This window comes from Exophiala dermatitidis (genome assembly GCF_000230625.1).
Source record: "Exophiala dermatitidis NIH/UT8656 unplaced genomic scaffold supercont1.7, whole genome shotgun sequence".
Classification (NCBI taxonomy): domain Eukaryota; kingdom Fungi; phylum Ascomycota; class Eurotiomycetes; order Chaetothyriales; family Herpotrichiellaceae; genus Exophiala; species Exophiala dermatitidis.
In genome coordinates, this window is record NW_008751652.1 from 786,123 (window position 1) to 802,575 (window position 16,453).

Consider the following 16,453-nt stretch of genomic DNA (forward strand, 5'->3'; position numbering starts at 1 on the left):
ATATATGCGTCCGCATGCACGAGGAGGATGCTGTGGAATGAGGACTCTAACAAGTGATTGACACGAAGAGCGAGTCAGGTGATCCTCTTATACACCCCCCGAGTCGTTTACAATGTTGTACATAAACGCAAGGTAGGCTCCGCCGCCACCTGTTCTACTCTACTTTCTCTCTCTTTCCTATGATTCTATCCTTTAATATCACAATCAGGGCCCGTAGCCTTTTAACCAGACCTCGGAGCCTGGGCTCGCCTACCTCATCCGCACCCACGAAACGCCGGACCAACAGATTGTAGATGCTTCCAAAAGCGAGAGCCATCACTGTACTCGTCAAGATGATGACATTGTATGGCATGCTAAAGTCGGGCGTGGGCAGTGGCAACAACAGACTTGTCGTTCGGATGTAGATGTCACTGGAGGGTTCATCCGCACTAGTATTGTTTAATATGCGTATCACGGCCGGAGCAACGTTGAATCCACGGTTCGCATCTGGCGGATACTCGGTGTATCGTAGAATTGCCTTCTCGAAGTCGTAGGTGAGCATGACGGTGCTGGCAGGAGGCACCGACATGACCAGTTCAAGCTGAGTCCCCCGTTTCCGATCAACGGCGGGTCGGTAATGCATATCCTTGATGATCTGCCACTGGAATGGAAAGTCGGTTTGGGTAATCTGTGCTTTTAGGGTATGCATGAAGGGCCGCATGAACCAAGGCAGACTCTCGAAATACACAAACTCCACGGGGTCCGTTGGTGACGGGTTGGTGAAGATGGTGCGCATACCTCCTCGAGCCGCCCCGTGGCCTGTTATGGTCCTTTCGGCCCGCAACAATTCATGGCCAAGGTTGGGGTTGGTGCTGAGTGTCTGCTGCGGAAGCTCAAGATCGAACTCTTCGAATTGCATCAATTGGTAGCACCTCGACTCGGGCTGCCCTGGCTCAGATTTGACCTCGAATCCACTCATTCCAATCAAGACCATTCGTTCATGTGGCACGTTCAAGCATACGGACTTTGCTTCTGGGCCTTCAGTTTCGACTAGAGGACAAACCCCTGCCACTGTTCGTCCGAATACTTCTTTCAAGGACCAGGGAATCTCGTCAGTCATGTCTCGAGGATAACACGCGTCTTGAGAGTGGTATGGTTTCGTCTCGTCGCACACCAGTTGTTCAGCTGGAACTGGCCTCGGGATCGGATTGTCTCGAGGGCGTTTGGAACGTTCAATGTCAAGGACCACATCGATCGTCTGGCTGATTTCCATGAGGCATTTCTCTGGGTCGCTGTCCGAACACTTGGGCCGAACGTCGATGGCCATACTCTGCCAGGAGGCATCGAAGATCTTGTGACCATCCAAAAGACTGGAGATTCCCGCCTTCCCCTTACATGGCAGTAGCTTGATAAACGGCGTCAAGTTCTCTGTGCAGACGACTTCGCCCGGAAGCACACCATGTAGAAAATGGAGGTTTTCATTCTGTCCATCGTACGTGCCTGCGGGTTGGAAGGACAAGGCTGGTTTGGTGGTCCTGGTTGAATCAATGAAGTTCAATGACGCGCAGAACAGACCCGAGAGGGACTGCGTCAGAATCGTCCATTTGTCAAAAGCCTCTTCTTCCGAAGCTGCTTCGATCCAAGCCCATAGCTCAACTCCTGTGCCACCTTCTTTCGTACCATTCCATGGTCGTGCGCCCCAAGTGTCAGGGTCCCACCGTCCGGTAGTGAATCTCAGATGAAGTTCTTTCGTGCCGGCATGTCTCAGAGCCTGACCCAGCGAGCGGGGAAAGTATCTGTAGTTCTCCGTCTCATAATTTGCAATTGTTTCGTTGGCACGGAAGTCGAAGGACGCGAGAAGAGCGCCCAGTGGCAGGGGGGTCAGGGTCAGTCGCTCAAAGTAGTCGGACGCTGCGGCGCTCAAGGCCAGCAGCCCGATGTAGAAAAGAATCAGAAGCGACCGCGACATGCCGGCATCGTCAGTGGACTGCGTCAGATCATGTCAGATTGTAGGCTTGACGAGGAGCGTGTAATGTGTCCTGTCCGCAGCGAAGTCAAGCAATCCGTCCTCCGCAGTGATGGCAGTAAGTGATTTGCCGCAGTTCTGCCGACAGAGCCTCGTCGCCATCTACAATTGCGGCGCGGTTGGTCTTTTCCATCTGCGGGCGCATCCCTCACTCAAACTTGGACCAACCTCATTCCCGCCCCAATCTCCCGCGACTACAACTCCTGCGGATCCTTGATAACGAATAGTCTATATTGACTACCATACTCAGGTCGGTCTTAGTCCTTCGGCGGAAAGGGAAAGCAGAACCCTCAAAAATCCACCGCCCACGCCAACATGGCCGCCGAACAGCGCAAGCTGCTCGAGCAGCTCATGGGCGACCAGTTCATGGGCACGGGCGGCTCATCGAAAAGCGCAAACCTAACCCTCACATCGCCCAACGTATGCCGCTCATATCTGGTCGGTACATGTCCGCACGACCTATTCACCAACACCAAGCAAGACTTGGGCCCGTGTCCGAAAGCCCATCCGGAGCACTTGAAGATCGAGTACGACAACCTCAGTCCCGCGGAGAAGGCCAAGTACGGATTCGAATACGACTACATGCGGGACATGCAGAAGTACATTGACGACTGCAACCGGAGGATAGACCAGGCGCAACGGCGACTAGAAAAGACACCAGACGAGATCAGACAGACGAATAACCTGCTCAAAACGATATCGGATCTTACAAAGACGATCAACACGGGTCTTCTGGAGGTCAACTGTCTCGCCGAGATGGGCTCCGTCTCGCTGGCCTGTCAGGAATTCTACAAAGTCCGGACGGCAAAGTTGGCCAAGGAGCAGGCTGAACGCGATCTCAAGGCCTTGTCCGACACCAGTGGGCCGTCGGGACATCAGAAATTGCAGGTCTGCGATGTCTGTGGCGCATACTTATCACGGCTGGACAATGATAGACGGTTGGCGGATCACTTTTATGGGAAGATGCATCTTGGGTATGCACAGATGCGCCGCACGTACGAGCAATTACAGAAGGAATTGAAGGGTCGTCCGCCCCCAATGAGACATGAAGATAGCAGTCCTGCTGGTCCGAGAGGGTATGATGATGGCGGATACGGTGAGGGAGGAGGCGGCTGGGGTGGCCGTGGTGGGTATGGAGGACGTGGCGGGTATAGAGGAGGCGGTGGATATCGCGGACGAGGACGAGGTAGATGGTGATCTCGACCGAACTAGTCCTTGTAACTGTTTTTCTTTTTGGATTCTACGGGCAAGGGGTGCGAAAAAGGCGTCTCGGAGGAGGCTAAGGTTGTTCCCAAGGTTTCTCATTTTCTACCCAGAATGTGCCTGTTTTGGCAGCATAACTGATATGCAGTTCTCGAGATACCCATGTAGTGGCAGGATGCGATAAGAAAAATATCATGACCGCTTGAACGCTTTTCATTCTTGAGACAAGGCATCAAACACACGCACAACCAATTCCATTTCGCTTCCAGTCGCTGTTTTTGTTACACCACATCAGTCCCTAGGCAGTTTCGGCCTTTCCAGCCTCGCTGGACTCGACCTGCTCTGCCCAGCTTTCCCCGGTATTGCCCTGCGCCGAATCAATTCTCTGAGCAGTTGGCCTCGGGGTACTGGTACCCGTGGCATCATTTGAAGGCTCCTTCTGTGCCGTTGAAGTCGAACTCCAACTCGCAGCAGGCAAAGCCGGGAAGTCCTTATCATCAGACCAAGACGGCTGCTGCTGATTGCTTAAACGGTCACTATCTCGACCACCTCTTCCACCACCTCTTCCTCGTCCGCCACCGCCTCTGCCCCTACCACCTCTGCCGCCCCTGCCACGGCCTCCTCGATCATCATCACGCCACTCATACATTCTAAGATCGTCCTGCTCAGCCTGATACTGTTGCTCTGGCGTCAGACCGCCGGCTTGGAACCTGCGCGGCCCACCGCGTCCGTTGCCATGTGTCGTTTTGAAATCCTCCTCGTTCTTACCGGCGTCCCATTCCCGACCACCCATGACGGCCATCTTGCGCTGTCGGTTCTTTTCTCTCTCTTTATCCATGACTCTTCGCTCAGCACGGTCCTTCTCCCGCCTCTCGTTCGCGATGCGCTCCCGCTCTTCAAAATTCGCGGCGTCCGCCTGTGCTCGAGCGTATGCTGCCGCCACGTTTTGGGATCGCTCCTTTGCTGCCGCTAGTTTGGCGCTGAGTTCTTCTTCTGTGAGCTTGGGTTTGCGTAGGCCCCCGGTTGCTGTGCGGTCGCCTCGCACGGCTGGAGGACGGGCGGGCGTGGTACCTGCGGCGGCGGTCGTGGTAGTGGTGGATTGTCCTTGTTCTGTGCCTGCCGCTGGAGTTGCCGTCGCTGGCTTTTCTGCCTCCGGTTGCGGCTCACCGGTTGAGGATGGCTGCTTCACGCTCTGCTCCGCCTCTGTCGTTGTAGTACTAGTAGTAGGTTTCGACGACGGCTTAATCGCCCATTTTGAATCGGCCAGACCACCGCCTAAGCCACCACCTCCTCCTCTCTTGCTTGCTCCTCCTCGGCCAGGTCTGTCATTTCCCCCTCGTGACCTCGGTTTCGGCTTCGAATCTCGAAAGGTTTGGTTCTGGTCTCTGCTGGGCTGTGACGGCGGCGCTGTACTGGTAACTGCTACGGCGGGTTGTGCAGTAGTAGAAATTGCTGGCTGTGGTGTACTCGTAGACTCAAGGGAGACTTGTTCTAACTGCGCGGCAACTCTCTCCGGAGAGTTGGATGGAGGGACATCGAAAGGCACGATTTCGTCGTCGAAGAGGTCGTCTTCGCCTCGTGATTGCGAAAAGTCTTCCATGGCGGCAATGTCCCAAGACTGGAAATCCAAGAAATGAAAATGAAGTACAGGTGGTTGTTATACTGAGATATAGTTATACTGAGATATACAATACTCACTTCTGCAAGTGAATATACCTAGGTAGTACTGATTGTCGTGGTTTATAGGTACGCGATTCTGGCGTGTCACTTGGCGTTGCTCCGCATCAAATGCCAGTGTAGGTATACAAAAAGTTGGGGAAGCTCGAGGGTGATCGACCTAGGGGATGTAACCAGGACTTATCGTTCGCAACTAGGTACTGTTTCTCAACATGTCCTGTCCTTGATAATTTTGGTTTCATTTTCCTATTGATTTTCGCGATATCTCTCCCACACAAATTCCGGTGGACTGTACCAGCTCGCCCAACTTTGCGTCACCCATACAATCCCCAGATCTCTATATCTTAACTTTTGCTGTATATCTAAAACGGCGGTAGCCAGAACGGATAACCGCCATTCTTGATCCGGAAAACGCTCATGAGGAAGCTGTACATTCCAAAAAGAACGGTCGCCCAAATAATGACGGCTAATTGCTGAGTGCGAGGGTCTTTGATACGCGGCACTCGAATGGCCAGGTTGATGGTAGCGAATGCAAGCAAGGCATCTGTCGGAGATTAGCACGTCAAAGCCGTTGACGGAGACCATCTTGGACTTACACATGGCAGCTACAATTTGTGTCTCCATGCCGTATTGATTCTGGAAGCCGGGGGCGAAATAGGTAATGCCCCCGCGACCATTTCCGGCAACGTAAGGAACTCTTCGGATATGGTTGAACATATGGCCGCTGGTGAACAGTAGGATCAAAATCAAACTGATACCGGCCCACAGGTTGCGGTTCTGAATGATGGGCAGCACATATGGATAGGCCACGGTCATGAATGTAAACACTCCCAAGAGGATTGTGATCGTGGCTCCTATCCTCGCATAGTTGATCGGTCGGCTGATAGCAGGGTAATCGCCAGGTGGTAGCTGTCTCAAAAGCCAGTTCCGCACGCTGTCGGCCGTTTGAGGACCCAGGAAGTCGAGCCGGGCTGGTTGACCATCCGGTTTCGCGTTCGGCCCGACGGTGGGAGGGAAATAGAGCAGTACAGGTGCGGTTTGGAGTTGAAGCTGTGACCGGTTAACCAAAAGGCTTTCCTTGATCTTGGGAGAAGATCACCATACCTTCATAAAGACATTTCTGCCATGGTCGAAATCCACCGTGGTCAGCAGCAGTCGATGTTCTCCATGGCGATCACCCTTCTGCCAGCTGCGGCCCAGTATGCTCCATTCCGGATCAAACTCTTTACATAATCCACAGGCGTATCTTGCGTCGCGGGCGGTCAGGAGAACTGCTAGCGAGTAGTCGCGAGGTGCAGCAGTCAATTCATTGTATCCTTTCTCGTCCAACTCAATGGGTGCGGAGGAGGCTTGTTTGGCAGAATAGGTGTCGTATTTACTCGTCGTCGCTGGCTTTTTGGCGGCGAGAGCTGTCCACGATAGCGCCGCAAGCGCCAGCAGTTTGAAGACACGCATTGTCGATGCTCAAGCTCTGGTGATTCCGTTGGGCACTGCGAAGTTCAGCTTGAATGCAACGACTCGGAGTTGACGAAGCGTGGCCTCATGGCGGCTCCACTGAGTCTACGGCGGACCACAAAACATTCTTGGGAGGTGTATATGTTCACTAGTGCAATATCAAACCCCGTAGCCTTGCGCCTCAAGCGTATAGTACCTGTGGACCGTATCTAGGAGCACATCACGATGAAGGCTTCGATACTGGCCTTTGTTGGAATGATTGCCCGGGGAAGTTGGGCCAGGGCATATCACGTCATAAACGCGTATAGATGTTTTCAGATTTGGGCTTCTTGGCCACTACCGGGTGCATTGCTTGGGAGCTCTGAACGTAATCCATTCAAGAAGTGAGGAGTATGGATTCGCAAAATCAACTGGTTGGTGTTGATGAACAAGCCTTTGGGATGAACCTTTCGTAATATAAGGTACCTGGTTCAGATACAGTATACTGAAGTAGAGCCAATCAATTCCTGGGTCACGTCTACGCGTGACTTGCTTCCTTCCGGTACGTGGTACCTAAACTTGGTTGCCCGGAGCACGCCCGGGGCACAGCACAAAAATGAAAAATAAAGGTTTATCTGGGTGACAAGTCAAATCACTTCCAACAATTCCCCTGTGGTGTGGTCAGGACAAGACCAATTCACCCACCACGGGGGCAGTTTGAGACTGGTCTCAGCGGTACAAGTAAGCTGCTGCTGAGCACTTGCCGATATAAGCCTCGCTTATGATCTTCCGTCCTCGGTCGGATTGTATCAGTCGCTTGTAGCATTCGGTCCTGGGATCTCCCTCACCTGCCGAGGGATTGAGTATACCGGGGGTCCAACCTGACGAAACGATCGGTATAAAAGAACCATCCTCTCCAAAGAGGAGGGTTTCCCTCGATCCGGACCTCTACCACCCAGCGTGTGGTAGGGCCTCCGGATTAGAGTTTTTGTTGTTTTGAAAAAGTCACAAATATTCTTTTTTCTTTTGCGCAGAGTGGGATTCGAACACCCGGTGACGTGCGTGATGTGATGCAGCGGACGCATAGAGAGGTTGGGATAGCAACACTTACCGGAGACTGCGGTCACGAGCTTCTTCCGTGCATACAGTGTTGGATTGCTGGAGTCCTCCGGGTTCAAACGAAGGTAAATCTGAATGAGCTGGGCCAAGAGTCGCGCAAGGGCAAATACTGCTGCTTTAAGAATTGTTACACTCTAGCCTCACGACTACAAAAGTAAACATTCAACTTGAAGTTTGCTTGTGCCCTTGCACCGCACTTCACCTCATATTCCGCGATCTCGACCTCAACCATGAACGCGTTCATTGCGTCGGTATCTTCCTTACAGCAAGTTTTGCAGACTGATGAACATTGTTGGCGTGTACACTGTTGCAATCTGCAACGTTCGTCGGCGCAATAGCCCCTGAACGGGCATACTTGGATAAATTCCCAGTTCAGGAAAATCATCAACGCCAGAGGATAAGAACTCCAACAGCATAATACCTGCGCTACTAGTAGGATCTACCCTCAGAGCTGTGCTCAAACCCTCTCAATCAACTTATTGCCATTGAAGCACCCGTGGGAACTGCCTCCGTGCGAGGAGACATCGCCAGCCCCTGTTTAGGCAGCCACAAGCAACAATTTGCTTGGTCGCCATTAAAGGCTGTGTTGAAACATTTCAATCCAGAGGAACACCATGCCATCCCTTCTAGACACAGTCTTTGACCCTTCTGGCGACGTCGTGCTGCTACTGCCGAAGAAAGCCCCCGGCTCTACTACTGACACTGCCGAAGCCAAAGTTCAACCGCCGGACAGCACCGAGTTTGTAGGCGAAGAAGATGCCGGCATCCACTCCCCGACTGAAGAAGGCGGAGTTGGTTCACCGAGCGGTACAGAGCCCAGAGATGATCGAGAAGCCAGCAGCGAGCGCTCGTTCGACGACCTTGAGCCAGACGACTTTATTGAAGTGACAGTCTCGTCAAAGCACCTTGCCCTGCACTCACGAGTATTCCGAGCCATGTTCAACGGCAACTTTCGGGAAAAGGTACAGCCAGGCTCTCAGCAACCGATCAAGGTGCCTTTGCCTGAAGACAATCCTGAAGCAATGATGTTGATACTGGCGATTGTACATGGTTTCACAAGGAAAGTTCCCCGAAAAGTCAGCAGGGATATGTTATTGCAGATCGCGCTGTTGATCGACAAGTATGAAATCGACGAGACTCTGGAGCTTTTCACGCACATGTGGTTCAAAACCCTGAAGAGGAAATCCGACATGGAAAAAGCCTCTAGCTTGTCCGATTGGATATACATCTCGTTCGTGACCAGGCAAGAGGTGACCTTTAACCAACTGACCACGAGAGCTGTCAATATCTCACCTGTCCCCCGGGGAAAGGTCGCATTACCCGATTTCATCGGAGGTTAGTCCACAACATCCATGAAGGGCATTTACCTCGCTAACACAAAAGGCAAGACCGAACAGAAGCGTCTCGATTAGAGGCGATCCAAAGTTACCTTCAAGTCCTAGAACGTTTTATCCAAACCTACCAAGGCGCAGGCGCTGAAGTGCAGTGTTCTAACCAGCAGCATTGTGATGATATGGTCCTCGGCAATCTGATCCTTGAGTTGACTTCTGTTGGGCTTTACCCCCTGCCACGAGCGGCCTCCGTTGCCATGTCAGTTGCTGAACTGCGTCAGGTCTTACTGGAAGACTTACACTTAACATCGCTCTGTCTAATTAGTCCTCCGGAACTTGACTATATCCCAGTGACTTGTGATCTGCGACAGCAGCTCGACACAGCAATTGGTCAAATTGACCAACGGACAAGAGGCCCGACTCTGGAAGACTTGTACTGACGTGGTTCGAATTAGCCGACAAGGTAACTCAACAAATACTGGAAAAGAAATTGTTGTTTCTGTTATGATCTCTCCCACAGGCGGTGACCAAGTGAGATACCACTGGAAATGTGCGACAATAAAGGATCATGAAATCAAGCCACGTCCGCCATCGAGTTTTTGCAAGTGGACGGTAAGTAGTAGTCTGCATGGGCCACTTACTGAGCACGAGTTTCGGCCTGTTCAGCTGGATGTCATGAAGCGGTGCATACCGAAGGCACCTATCAACCTTGTCTGTCTTTATGAACCCGATGTTCAGGCATCTCGACATCGATCAACGCCCCAGAGGGTGTGTCTGTGTTTCACAAGAGTATAAAGATGCCTCTTAACGCCCTCTGGCACATACCAAACCCAACAAGAGCGACATGCCCGGGATCTCCTCAACAAGCGATGACTTTCAAGCGCGGTCATCCTGTGGATTGGTCTCTTCCAAACTTTGTTTCTCCAGAGAGCACCGCACCGAATTCCGGAAGCAGAACCTTCGCCGGCATATTTGCGTGCCCGCACATGACTGACCAGACCATACGAAACGCCGAGTGTCTGGCTCGAAGATCACTCGCCTATCTCCGAGCAAAGCCCGGGAAGCCTTGAAAAGCAGGTCTCATTCGGCCCCAGATGGATTCGCCAGGCAAGCCAGGGCTTTGAAGAGCAGGCCTCAATCCCGCTCAAGCAGCTGGATAGAGCATCTTTTCATATCAGTTTGGTGTAAGAAACTGCGGCGTCACTCTTTTTTCTCAAGCAGATAACGGTGCTATGCAGGAGTCTGGCATTGAATATTATGGCTGCGTCGTTCTGCAAGTTCCGCATTCCACCATGGTTCCCGTGTCAACCCCTTCTACTGAGATCTTTGAAACTTCTTCCGTGAACTGTACGCCAATGAAGGGCGCGTAGCAGTGACAACTGATGACCTCCATAATTCCGCCGGGCAGATTGCCCACTGGGACAAATCAGACGAGTAGAACTAGATAGCATCGAGATACTGGCAGGAAGTACACATTTACGCAAGTCCAGGCAATCACCATGCTAGTATTGGCATCTTGTGTGGTGGTCGCAAGGCTGCGTGGAATATAGCGGAGCCTTGTTCGTTCCGAGTCCGATCTTTCACGCGCGGGGCCGAGGGGGCGCGTCAGTGGCTGCACTGGCAGCGGAACTTGAGACTGCACATCTGCGCCCCACGCACTCTAAGTCGTATTACCAGACTACAGATAGAAACCCCTCGACTCAACTCCCTCTACCACCTGCAACTACAGCGCAGGCAAACCAGATCACACTCAAATACAGGGCGAGCCCAACCCCCATAGTACGAGATAGACTCTTCTCCGTGCTATTGCTACAATACAATCCGAATCGACCGGTTCGAGTCTCACCATGGGCTCAGCCAATTCTATGCTACAGACCTGGTAGTCCTTTATACCCGACCACAGGTTTCAGCGCTCGCGTCAACTGTCCCTCAGGCTTGACACCAATTCAATCCAATCTATCTTCTGAATCCCAGTGCCGCGGCGTCTGGGAAAGTGCCAGCGTCTCAAAATGCAAGGCTTCAACATGGGACGCTACGTCCCCCCCGACCTCGAAGGCCTCGTCTCATTCAACACGGCATCCGGCAAAGGGCACCCCCTCGGCGCCCGAGCCCGAAAACTAAAATCCGAAGGCATCCTAACCGTGCGCTTCGAATGCCCCTTCGCAATCTGGTGCACGCACTGCTCCCCCGAACAAATCATCGGCCAAGGCGTACGGTTCAACGCCGAGAAGAAAAAAGTAGGCAATTACTACAGCACTCCAATCTGGAGTTTTCGGTTCAAACATACCGCATGTGGAGGGTGGATCGAGGTGCGGACGGACCCGAAGAACGCGGAGTACCTTGTCGTCGAGGGCGGGAGGAGACGAGACACGGGCGCGGATAAATTGCTCGATGGGGAGGTGAGACTAGGTGTCTCTGAAGAAGATAAAGATCGATTAGAGAAAGGCGGTGATGGTGCCTTTGGGGCACTCGAGAAGAAAGTGGCTGATAAAACGCTGTTTAATGCCCAGAAAGATAGACTGGACGAGTTACTCAAGGCCAGCGAGAGGGATTGGGCGGACCCGTACGAGCGGAGTAGGAAGTTGAGGGCCGAGTTTCGCGTTGGAAGGAGGAAACGCCAGAATGATGAGAGGACTGGTGAGGCGCTGAAAGAAAAGTTTGGGCTTAATGATGCGTTGGATTTGGGGTCCCAGGATCAGCTTGAGGATGTGGAGAGGGTGAAGTATATTGATTTTGGGGATCAAGGGGAGGACCAAAGGGAGGACGTTTCCGCTGCCGCGAAAAGAGCTTTGTTTGCAACATCAACACCGACTGGACTGAATGATAGTGGGAGTAATGGTTTGCCGTCGAGGTTCAAACCTCATGCCAAAAAGGATATCCTGCAGAGTCAGCTGGCCGGGAACACGAGAGCCGCTACGGATCCCTTCTTGCGAGAAGATAACGGTTGGCGGCCGAGAGCGAAGCGGAAAAGAATGGAGGAGGAAAAGGATAAGGAAAGAGACCAAAACCAAAAATCCGCGAGGACGGAAACGAAAACGGGAAGCGTGGCGTTGGTGGGTTACAATTCGGATTCGGATTCTTCATGATACCCCAGTCATTTGGTTTTTCTTGCGGATACCCAGTGTTCATTTCATAGCGCTACCTAAGGTACTCTAGTCATGGTCACATCGTACATGTCATGATTTTGTTCATTTTTTGTTCATATTCCTGTTCTAGCCACAGTCCCAGCCTGGCGGCTACGGCTACCTCGGTGCATCTGGCGCTGCTTGTCCGGATTTGCTCGATGTTTCCTGAAGCGCTGGCATCTTTTGTCTTTGAAGTGGAGCAAATCCACCTCGCGGAGGAGGCGGAGGTGCTGGATTTCGACTTGCCCAAGGTGCCTGGGTGACACCATTAACAAAGCCCAAAGGTGCTTGGGCGGATGGTGGGGCTGCGGATGCCCAAGGAGCTGCGGTGCCGACACTGACCGGAGCACCTCCTGGCCTTGCGGCCGTTATGCTCTGAGCGGCCATGGGGTCCCGCAGAGGCTGGCTGGCAGAGTGTGCGGAAGGCGGCGGGGGCCTGGCTTCAGGGTCCTTCTCCCATCTGAACAGTGACCCAAAAGGAAAATGCTGCACGACGGGAAACTTGCCCAACACCTCAGCATTGTACATTTTGACCATGCCTTTATTGATCTTCCCCCACCCACCGCTAATACCAGAAATGTCGTACAGCATAGGACTGTGCTCCCAGAACGGGCCCTTCTTGACATCATAGATGAACGCAATGGCGGAAAAGTACATATTCTTGTCCTTTTCTTTCTCCACCAGATTCGCCTTGCTCACCCAGGACGGCTCGGGCGCATCCGGCAGCGAGCCTTCGGTAGGTGTGTCGTCGGCCTCGGTGATGGGAGGCGCCAGTTGTGCCGAGCCGAAAACATATGGCAGGAAAGAATTGTCGTCCAGTCCCCAGACGCCGTGCGACCCGGCCGGTTCCAGCGTGTATGTTTTGATCAATTTCCTGATCAGCGACAAATACATTTCAAACACTCCCAAAACAATGCCCCGTTCTTCCACGCCGATATCTGCTTCGGCGAAATAGTCCACCTTCCACAGAGCCCCCAGAAAAGCCAGAAAACTGAGTTCATGTCCCGTGCCGTAGTCTAGTCGTTGGGCACTACCGAAGCTGCCCAATAGGTAAGCCCCCAATTCCTCGTATGCCGGGGCGAGCGATCCCGGAATATGCTCGCGTAACAGGTCGTCCAGTTGGTCTTCGACCAGTTTGAACCATTTTCTGAAGCTGACGTTGCCAAAGCGTCTCGGTCCAGTGTCGGGAGGAACATCGTCGACGAATTTGCTCAGTTTGGTCAACAGCGTGCGTAACCGCTCAACGGACTCTGAGAAGACTACATCTTTCGAACCCAGGGGCCACGTGACCACTTTTGTTGTCCCGTTGATGGTCTGTTTTCGAGGCACGACGGACCGATTCAGCTGGAGCATAAATGTCATGATGTCGCGGTATGCCAGAGATGTCAGGAAGAATGTGACGTCGGAGCCATCGTAGATCTTCTTGACGGGCTTCTCGAAGCGGTGCGTTTCGAGATTGCTGATCTTCTGGAGGGTCGAATGGGATGTCATGGCGGAACGCGGCCTTAATGCTTGTTCTTTTGTTTTTACCGCCTGGTTACAACTTGAATGGTTTGGGCCTTGCGCTTGAAATTCCTGCTGTATAAGGTCTGTCCGCGGCTTTCCAGGTTCTTGAAGTTGGTGGCTGATGTTTGTGATGGACGTCGCATGTTGTCCCGGACTCCCAGTAATATTGCGGGATGATTGTGCCACCAAGATTTGATTGGAGGAAAGTGCATTTGTCCTGTGGTGCTCCGCCCGAGAGTGGCATGCGCTCTCCGCGGCCAGCGCCGGGGTTTCAGCCGTAAAGTACGACTGGCTATGGTATCAGACATGTTGTTGTGAAAGTACCAGTGTAGCATGCACCTATGGATATCGTCCAAGTTTGGCTGTGCTGACATCCGCTGTCCGATCATGGCTATGTATGCCCAACGAAGCTAACCCAGTCACGAGTATGCCGGTTTCTACGCGTCGAAGCACCTACGGCGCGGCCCCCACCGCCGACAGCGCTGAGGCTGTGACGGCAATACTGAACGATGAAGCCTGCGGCGAACTGAGCCCCAGAAGGACAGAGAGGAAACGCAAGAGAACGTCAAATGTTGCAGAGGACAGTCCAAGCACCCGGTCGAACAAGAACGTGGCCGTCGAGATACCCTCCAACCCACCTTCCAATCCTGGTCCGAGTGAAGCCACTGAAGGAACAAGGCGAGCGTTGACAGCACGCGCCTCGCTGGCTGCTCCCATCATCGCGCCGAGAGGCGACTTGTTTGACTTTCCGGGGGATGCAAACGCTCCCACAGACCAAGGACGCTCAAGCGAGCCGGAGAAGAAGAAGTTAAGGCGGTTAAGGTCGGCTAAACAACCTCAACCGTCCCCTTTCAAGGGAAGGGGAGAATTGGAAATTAGGAGCACCGCGCATGTCAATCTTGATGCGTCTCCAGCACGTCCGCGGGCCAGAGACCCGCTCCGCAAGATCGCGAGATCCATGCAGAGGGTTCGCAGACCTGGACCGGTTGATGCTGCACCTGAGCCAGAGGAAGGTATCCCCAGTTCAGTGTCGGAACAAGAAGAGGTGCAACCATTACAGGCTGTCCCCACCCAGTCGTCTGCATCTGAACCAAGCGGGGTTCGAAGGACGTCCCCGCGAAAACCTCGTCCGGCAACCGTAGGGGACGCTGCGGATACACCCCCTGAGGCCTCGGACGCCGAACCTAGCCCGAACGTTCCGGTGTCGCAAAGTCAGCAGCAGTCGACAGCGCCAACTCAACAGACCCAAGCAACAGCCCGGGATTCCAATGAAAGGCAGCCTTTGCAAGCGGCAAGCGGAAACCAAGCTGACGTGAATGGCGCCCTCGATGATACATCCGGGGTCATTGATGAAAGCACTCCGCGTCAGCCTGACTCTACAGCTGGGCGCCCCGAAACGGAGGTTGAGCGAAGAACCAGAGAGCGCGAGGAAGCGCAAGCGGAAGCCAAGCGGCAACAGAGGATCAAGAATGCCTTGCAAGGCATCGAATCAGCCGTCAAAGTGTTTGGGTGCGAGCGTGAGTGGCAAACGGCCCTCGTTGGAGGACTTGAGCTTGATGAAGGCATGTCTATGGGAGGAGCAACCTCTACGCTTGGCCGGGAGGCAGAGGCTGCACTGAAGAAGTTGAGGAAAGAGTACAGAAAGCGTGCAGGGCAGAGTCCTCCTCCTCCACACGAGTCGGCTCGGGTTATTGGAGAGACTCTCGTCGTCTTGGAAGAAAGGTGCAAAGAGCTTCTCAAGCGTACGGAGAATCAGGGCCGCCCTGAAGACGGTCGAAGATACGCTATCATCAGGGACGTCTATGGATCCCTGATACATCGCTCACTCAGTCTCAACAAAGCTGCTCTCCAAGCGCATTTTCAGGACGGACGGCTGAGCATTTCTGCTCAATTAGTGGTGCATGATCTGCTACGGATTACAAGTTTATTGCTGGAAACAGCCACAAAGTGGCGGCCAAGGCCCACCCTGGAGAACGCGGCAAAGCGGATTGTCAGGCACGATATCCAGCCCAACATCTCTACGATCATGGCTCGGTATAAATCCTCTATCATGGACGCTGAAAGGAGAAAGCGGGCGGAGGAGATTGCAGCCCAACAGGAACTGGACGCTCAAGCCGCCGCAGCGCATGCCGAGCAGATACTAGAACAGAGAACGGCGGAATATAAGAGATTCAAAGAATCGCTTAGGTGGGGACCGGGCAGTGGCACTTCAGCCTCTCGAAGATTAGCCAACTTGAACGGCTCCCAGGTGGATGGGCCAAATCCCACTGCTCGTTCCATATCCCCACCTCAGGAACTGGACGCTCAACCTGCCGCAGCCCACGCCGAGCAGGTACTAGCAGAGAGAATGGCGGAATATAAGAGATTCAAAGAATCACTTGCATGGAGATCAGGCAGTGGCACTTCAGCCTCTCGAAGATTGGCCAACGTAAACAGCTCCCAAGTGGATGTCCCAAATCCCCCTGCTCATTCTACGTACCCACCTCAGAAACCAATTGTTGATGTTGATGACCTGGATCTGTCCGACGAGCCCGGCATGAATGGTGACGATGTTGAAGTGGCCGGCCCTTTAGCGAACCACATCCTCTCATCTTTGGGAGACGCTGTTGATGGAGCTGCACCCAGCAGACGACCGCAACTCCAAAGAGAAACCACCGAAGAGATACCACCTCCTCGGCCAGTCCAGTGGGAGGAGTCGGAAATCAGACTGCTGGTCAAAGGACTCAGAAAGTACCGGGACCAAAATTCGAGATTTGAAGACATTGTCGAAGATTATGGAGCGCCCGGCCGCGGACTGGAGAAGTATGACATGGATGAGGTTGTGGCACAGGCTAGATGGATCAAGCAACATATGGCAAAGCATCTTGAAAGAACCAAGCATGATCCCGAATGGGACTGGCTAAGGACTGTTCCGGACTGATTCAAAATGCGGGCGTTGCATTGGGAAAGGTTTTGTGGTTTGCACTCCCAGATACCCCTGAGCTGCGACGGAGTATGGTCTGGACGTCCAATTTGTTTCTTCCCTGTCGAATTACATTCAGTGTATGGTGTCG

General features: G+C 53.2%; 8 protein-coding genes across 8 annotated transcripts; 4 read left to right on the forward strand and 4 right to left on the reverse strand.

The window, feature by feature from the left end:
• Nucleotides 1-154: 154 nt before the first annotated feature.
• Nucleotides 155-1,948, reverse strand: HMPREF1120_08104 (phosphatidylinositol glycan, class T; the record flags this gene model as incomplete). The annotated part of the gene is made up of 1 exon (XM_009162345.1): nt 155-1,948. One exon carries the CDS (start codon nt 1,946-1,948, stop codon nt 155-157), a length of 1,794 nt encoding a protein of 597 aa, XP_009160593.1.
• A 202-nt stretch (nt 1,949-2,150) lies between these two features.
• HMPREF1120_08105 (uncharacterized protein) lies at nt 2,151-3,466 on the forward strand. Its single transcript, XM_009162346.1, has one exon. It carries the CDS (start codon nt 2,321-2,323, stop codon nt 3,200-3,202), a length of 882 nt encoding a protein of 293 aa, XP_009160594.1. The 5' UTR covers nt 2,151-2,320; the 3' UTR covers nt 3,203-3,466.
• A 40-nt stretch (nt 3,467-3,506) lies between these two features.
• On the reverse strand, nt 3,507-4,808 carry HMPREF1120_08106 (uncharacterized protein; the record flags this gene model as incomplete). Its single annotated transcript, XM_009162347.1, has 1 exon — nt 3,507-4,808. One exon carries the CDS (start codon nt 4,806-4,808, stop codon nt 3,507-3,509), a length of 1,302 nt encoding a protein of 433 aa, XP_009160595.1.
• A 439-nt stretch (nt 4,809-5,247) lies between these two features.
• Nucleotides 5,248-6,340, reverse strand: HMPREF1120_08107 (dolichyl-diphosphooligosaccharide-protein glycosyltransferase; the record flags this gene model as incomplete). Its single annotated transcript, XM_009162348.1, has 3 exons — nt 5,248-5,429; nt 5,482-5,935; nt 5,990-6,340. 3 exons carry the CDS (start codon nt 6,338-6,340, stop codon nt 5,248-5,250), a joined length of 987 nt encoding a protein of 328 aa, XP_009160596.1.
• A 1,193-nt stretch (nt 6,341-7,533) lies between these two features.
• HMPREF1120_08108 (uncharacterized protein) lies at nt 7,534-10,339 on the forward strand. The gene is made up of 2 exons (XM_009162349.1): nt 7,534-8,773; nt 8,827-10,339. The coding sequence occupies exons 1-2, from the start codon at nt 8,053-8,055 to the stop codon at nt 9,207-9,209; spliced, it is 1,104 nt and encodes a 367-aa protein (XP_009160597.1). The 5' UTR covers nt 7,534-8,052; the 3' UTR covers nt 9,210-10,339.
• Nucleotides 10,340-10,378: 39 nt separating this feature from the next.
• HMPREF1120_08109 (uncharacterized protein) lies at nt 10,379-11,961 on the forward strand. The gene has a single exon (XM_009162350.1). The coding sequence runs from the start codon at nt 10,779-10,781 to the stop codon at nt 11,853-11,855; it is 1,077 nt and encodes a 358-aa protein (XP_009160598.1). The 5' UTR covers nt 10,379-10,778; the 3' UTR covers nt 11,856-11,961.
• HMPREF1120_08110 (peptidylprolyl isomerase) lies at nt 11,815-13,553 on the reverse strand. Its single transcript, XM_009162351.1, has one exon. It carries the CDS (start codon nt 13,383-13,385, stop codon nt 12,012-12,014), a length of 1,374 nt encoding a protein of 457 aa, XP_009160599.1. The 5' UTR covers nt 13,386-13,553; the 3' UTR covers nt 11,815-12,011.
• Nucleotides 13,554-13,827: 274 nt separating this feature from the next.
• On the forward strand, nt 13,828-16,320 carry HMPREF1120_08111 (uncharacterized protein; the record flags this gene model as incomplete). Its single annotated transcript, XM_009162352.1, has 1 exon — nt 13,828-16,320. One exon carries the CDS (start codon nt 13,828-13,830, stop codon nt 16,318-16,320), a length of 2,493 nt encoding a protein of 830 aa, XP_009160600.1.
• Nucleotides 16,321-16,453: the final 133 nt, after the last annotated feature.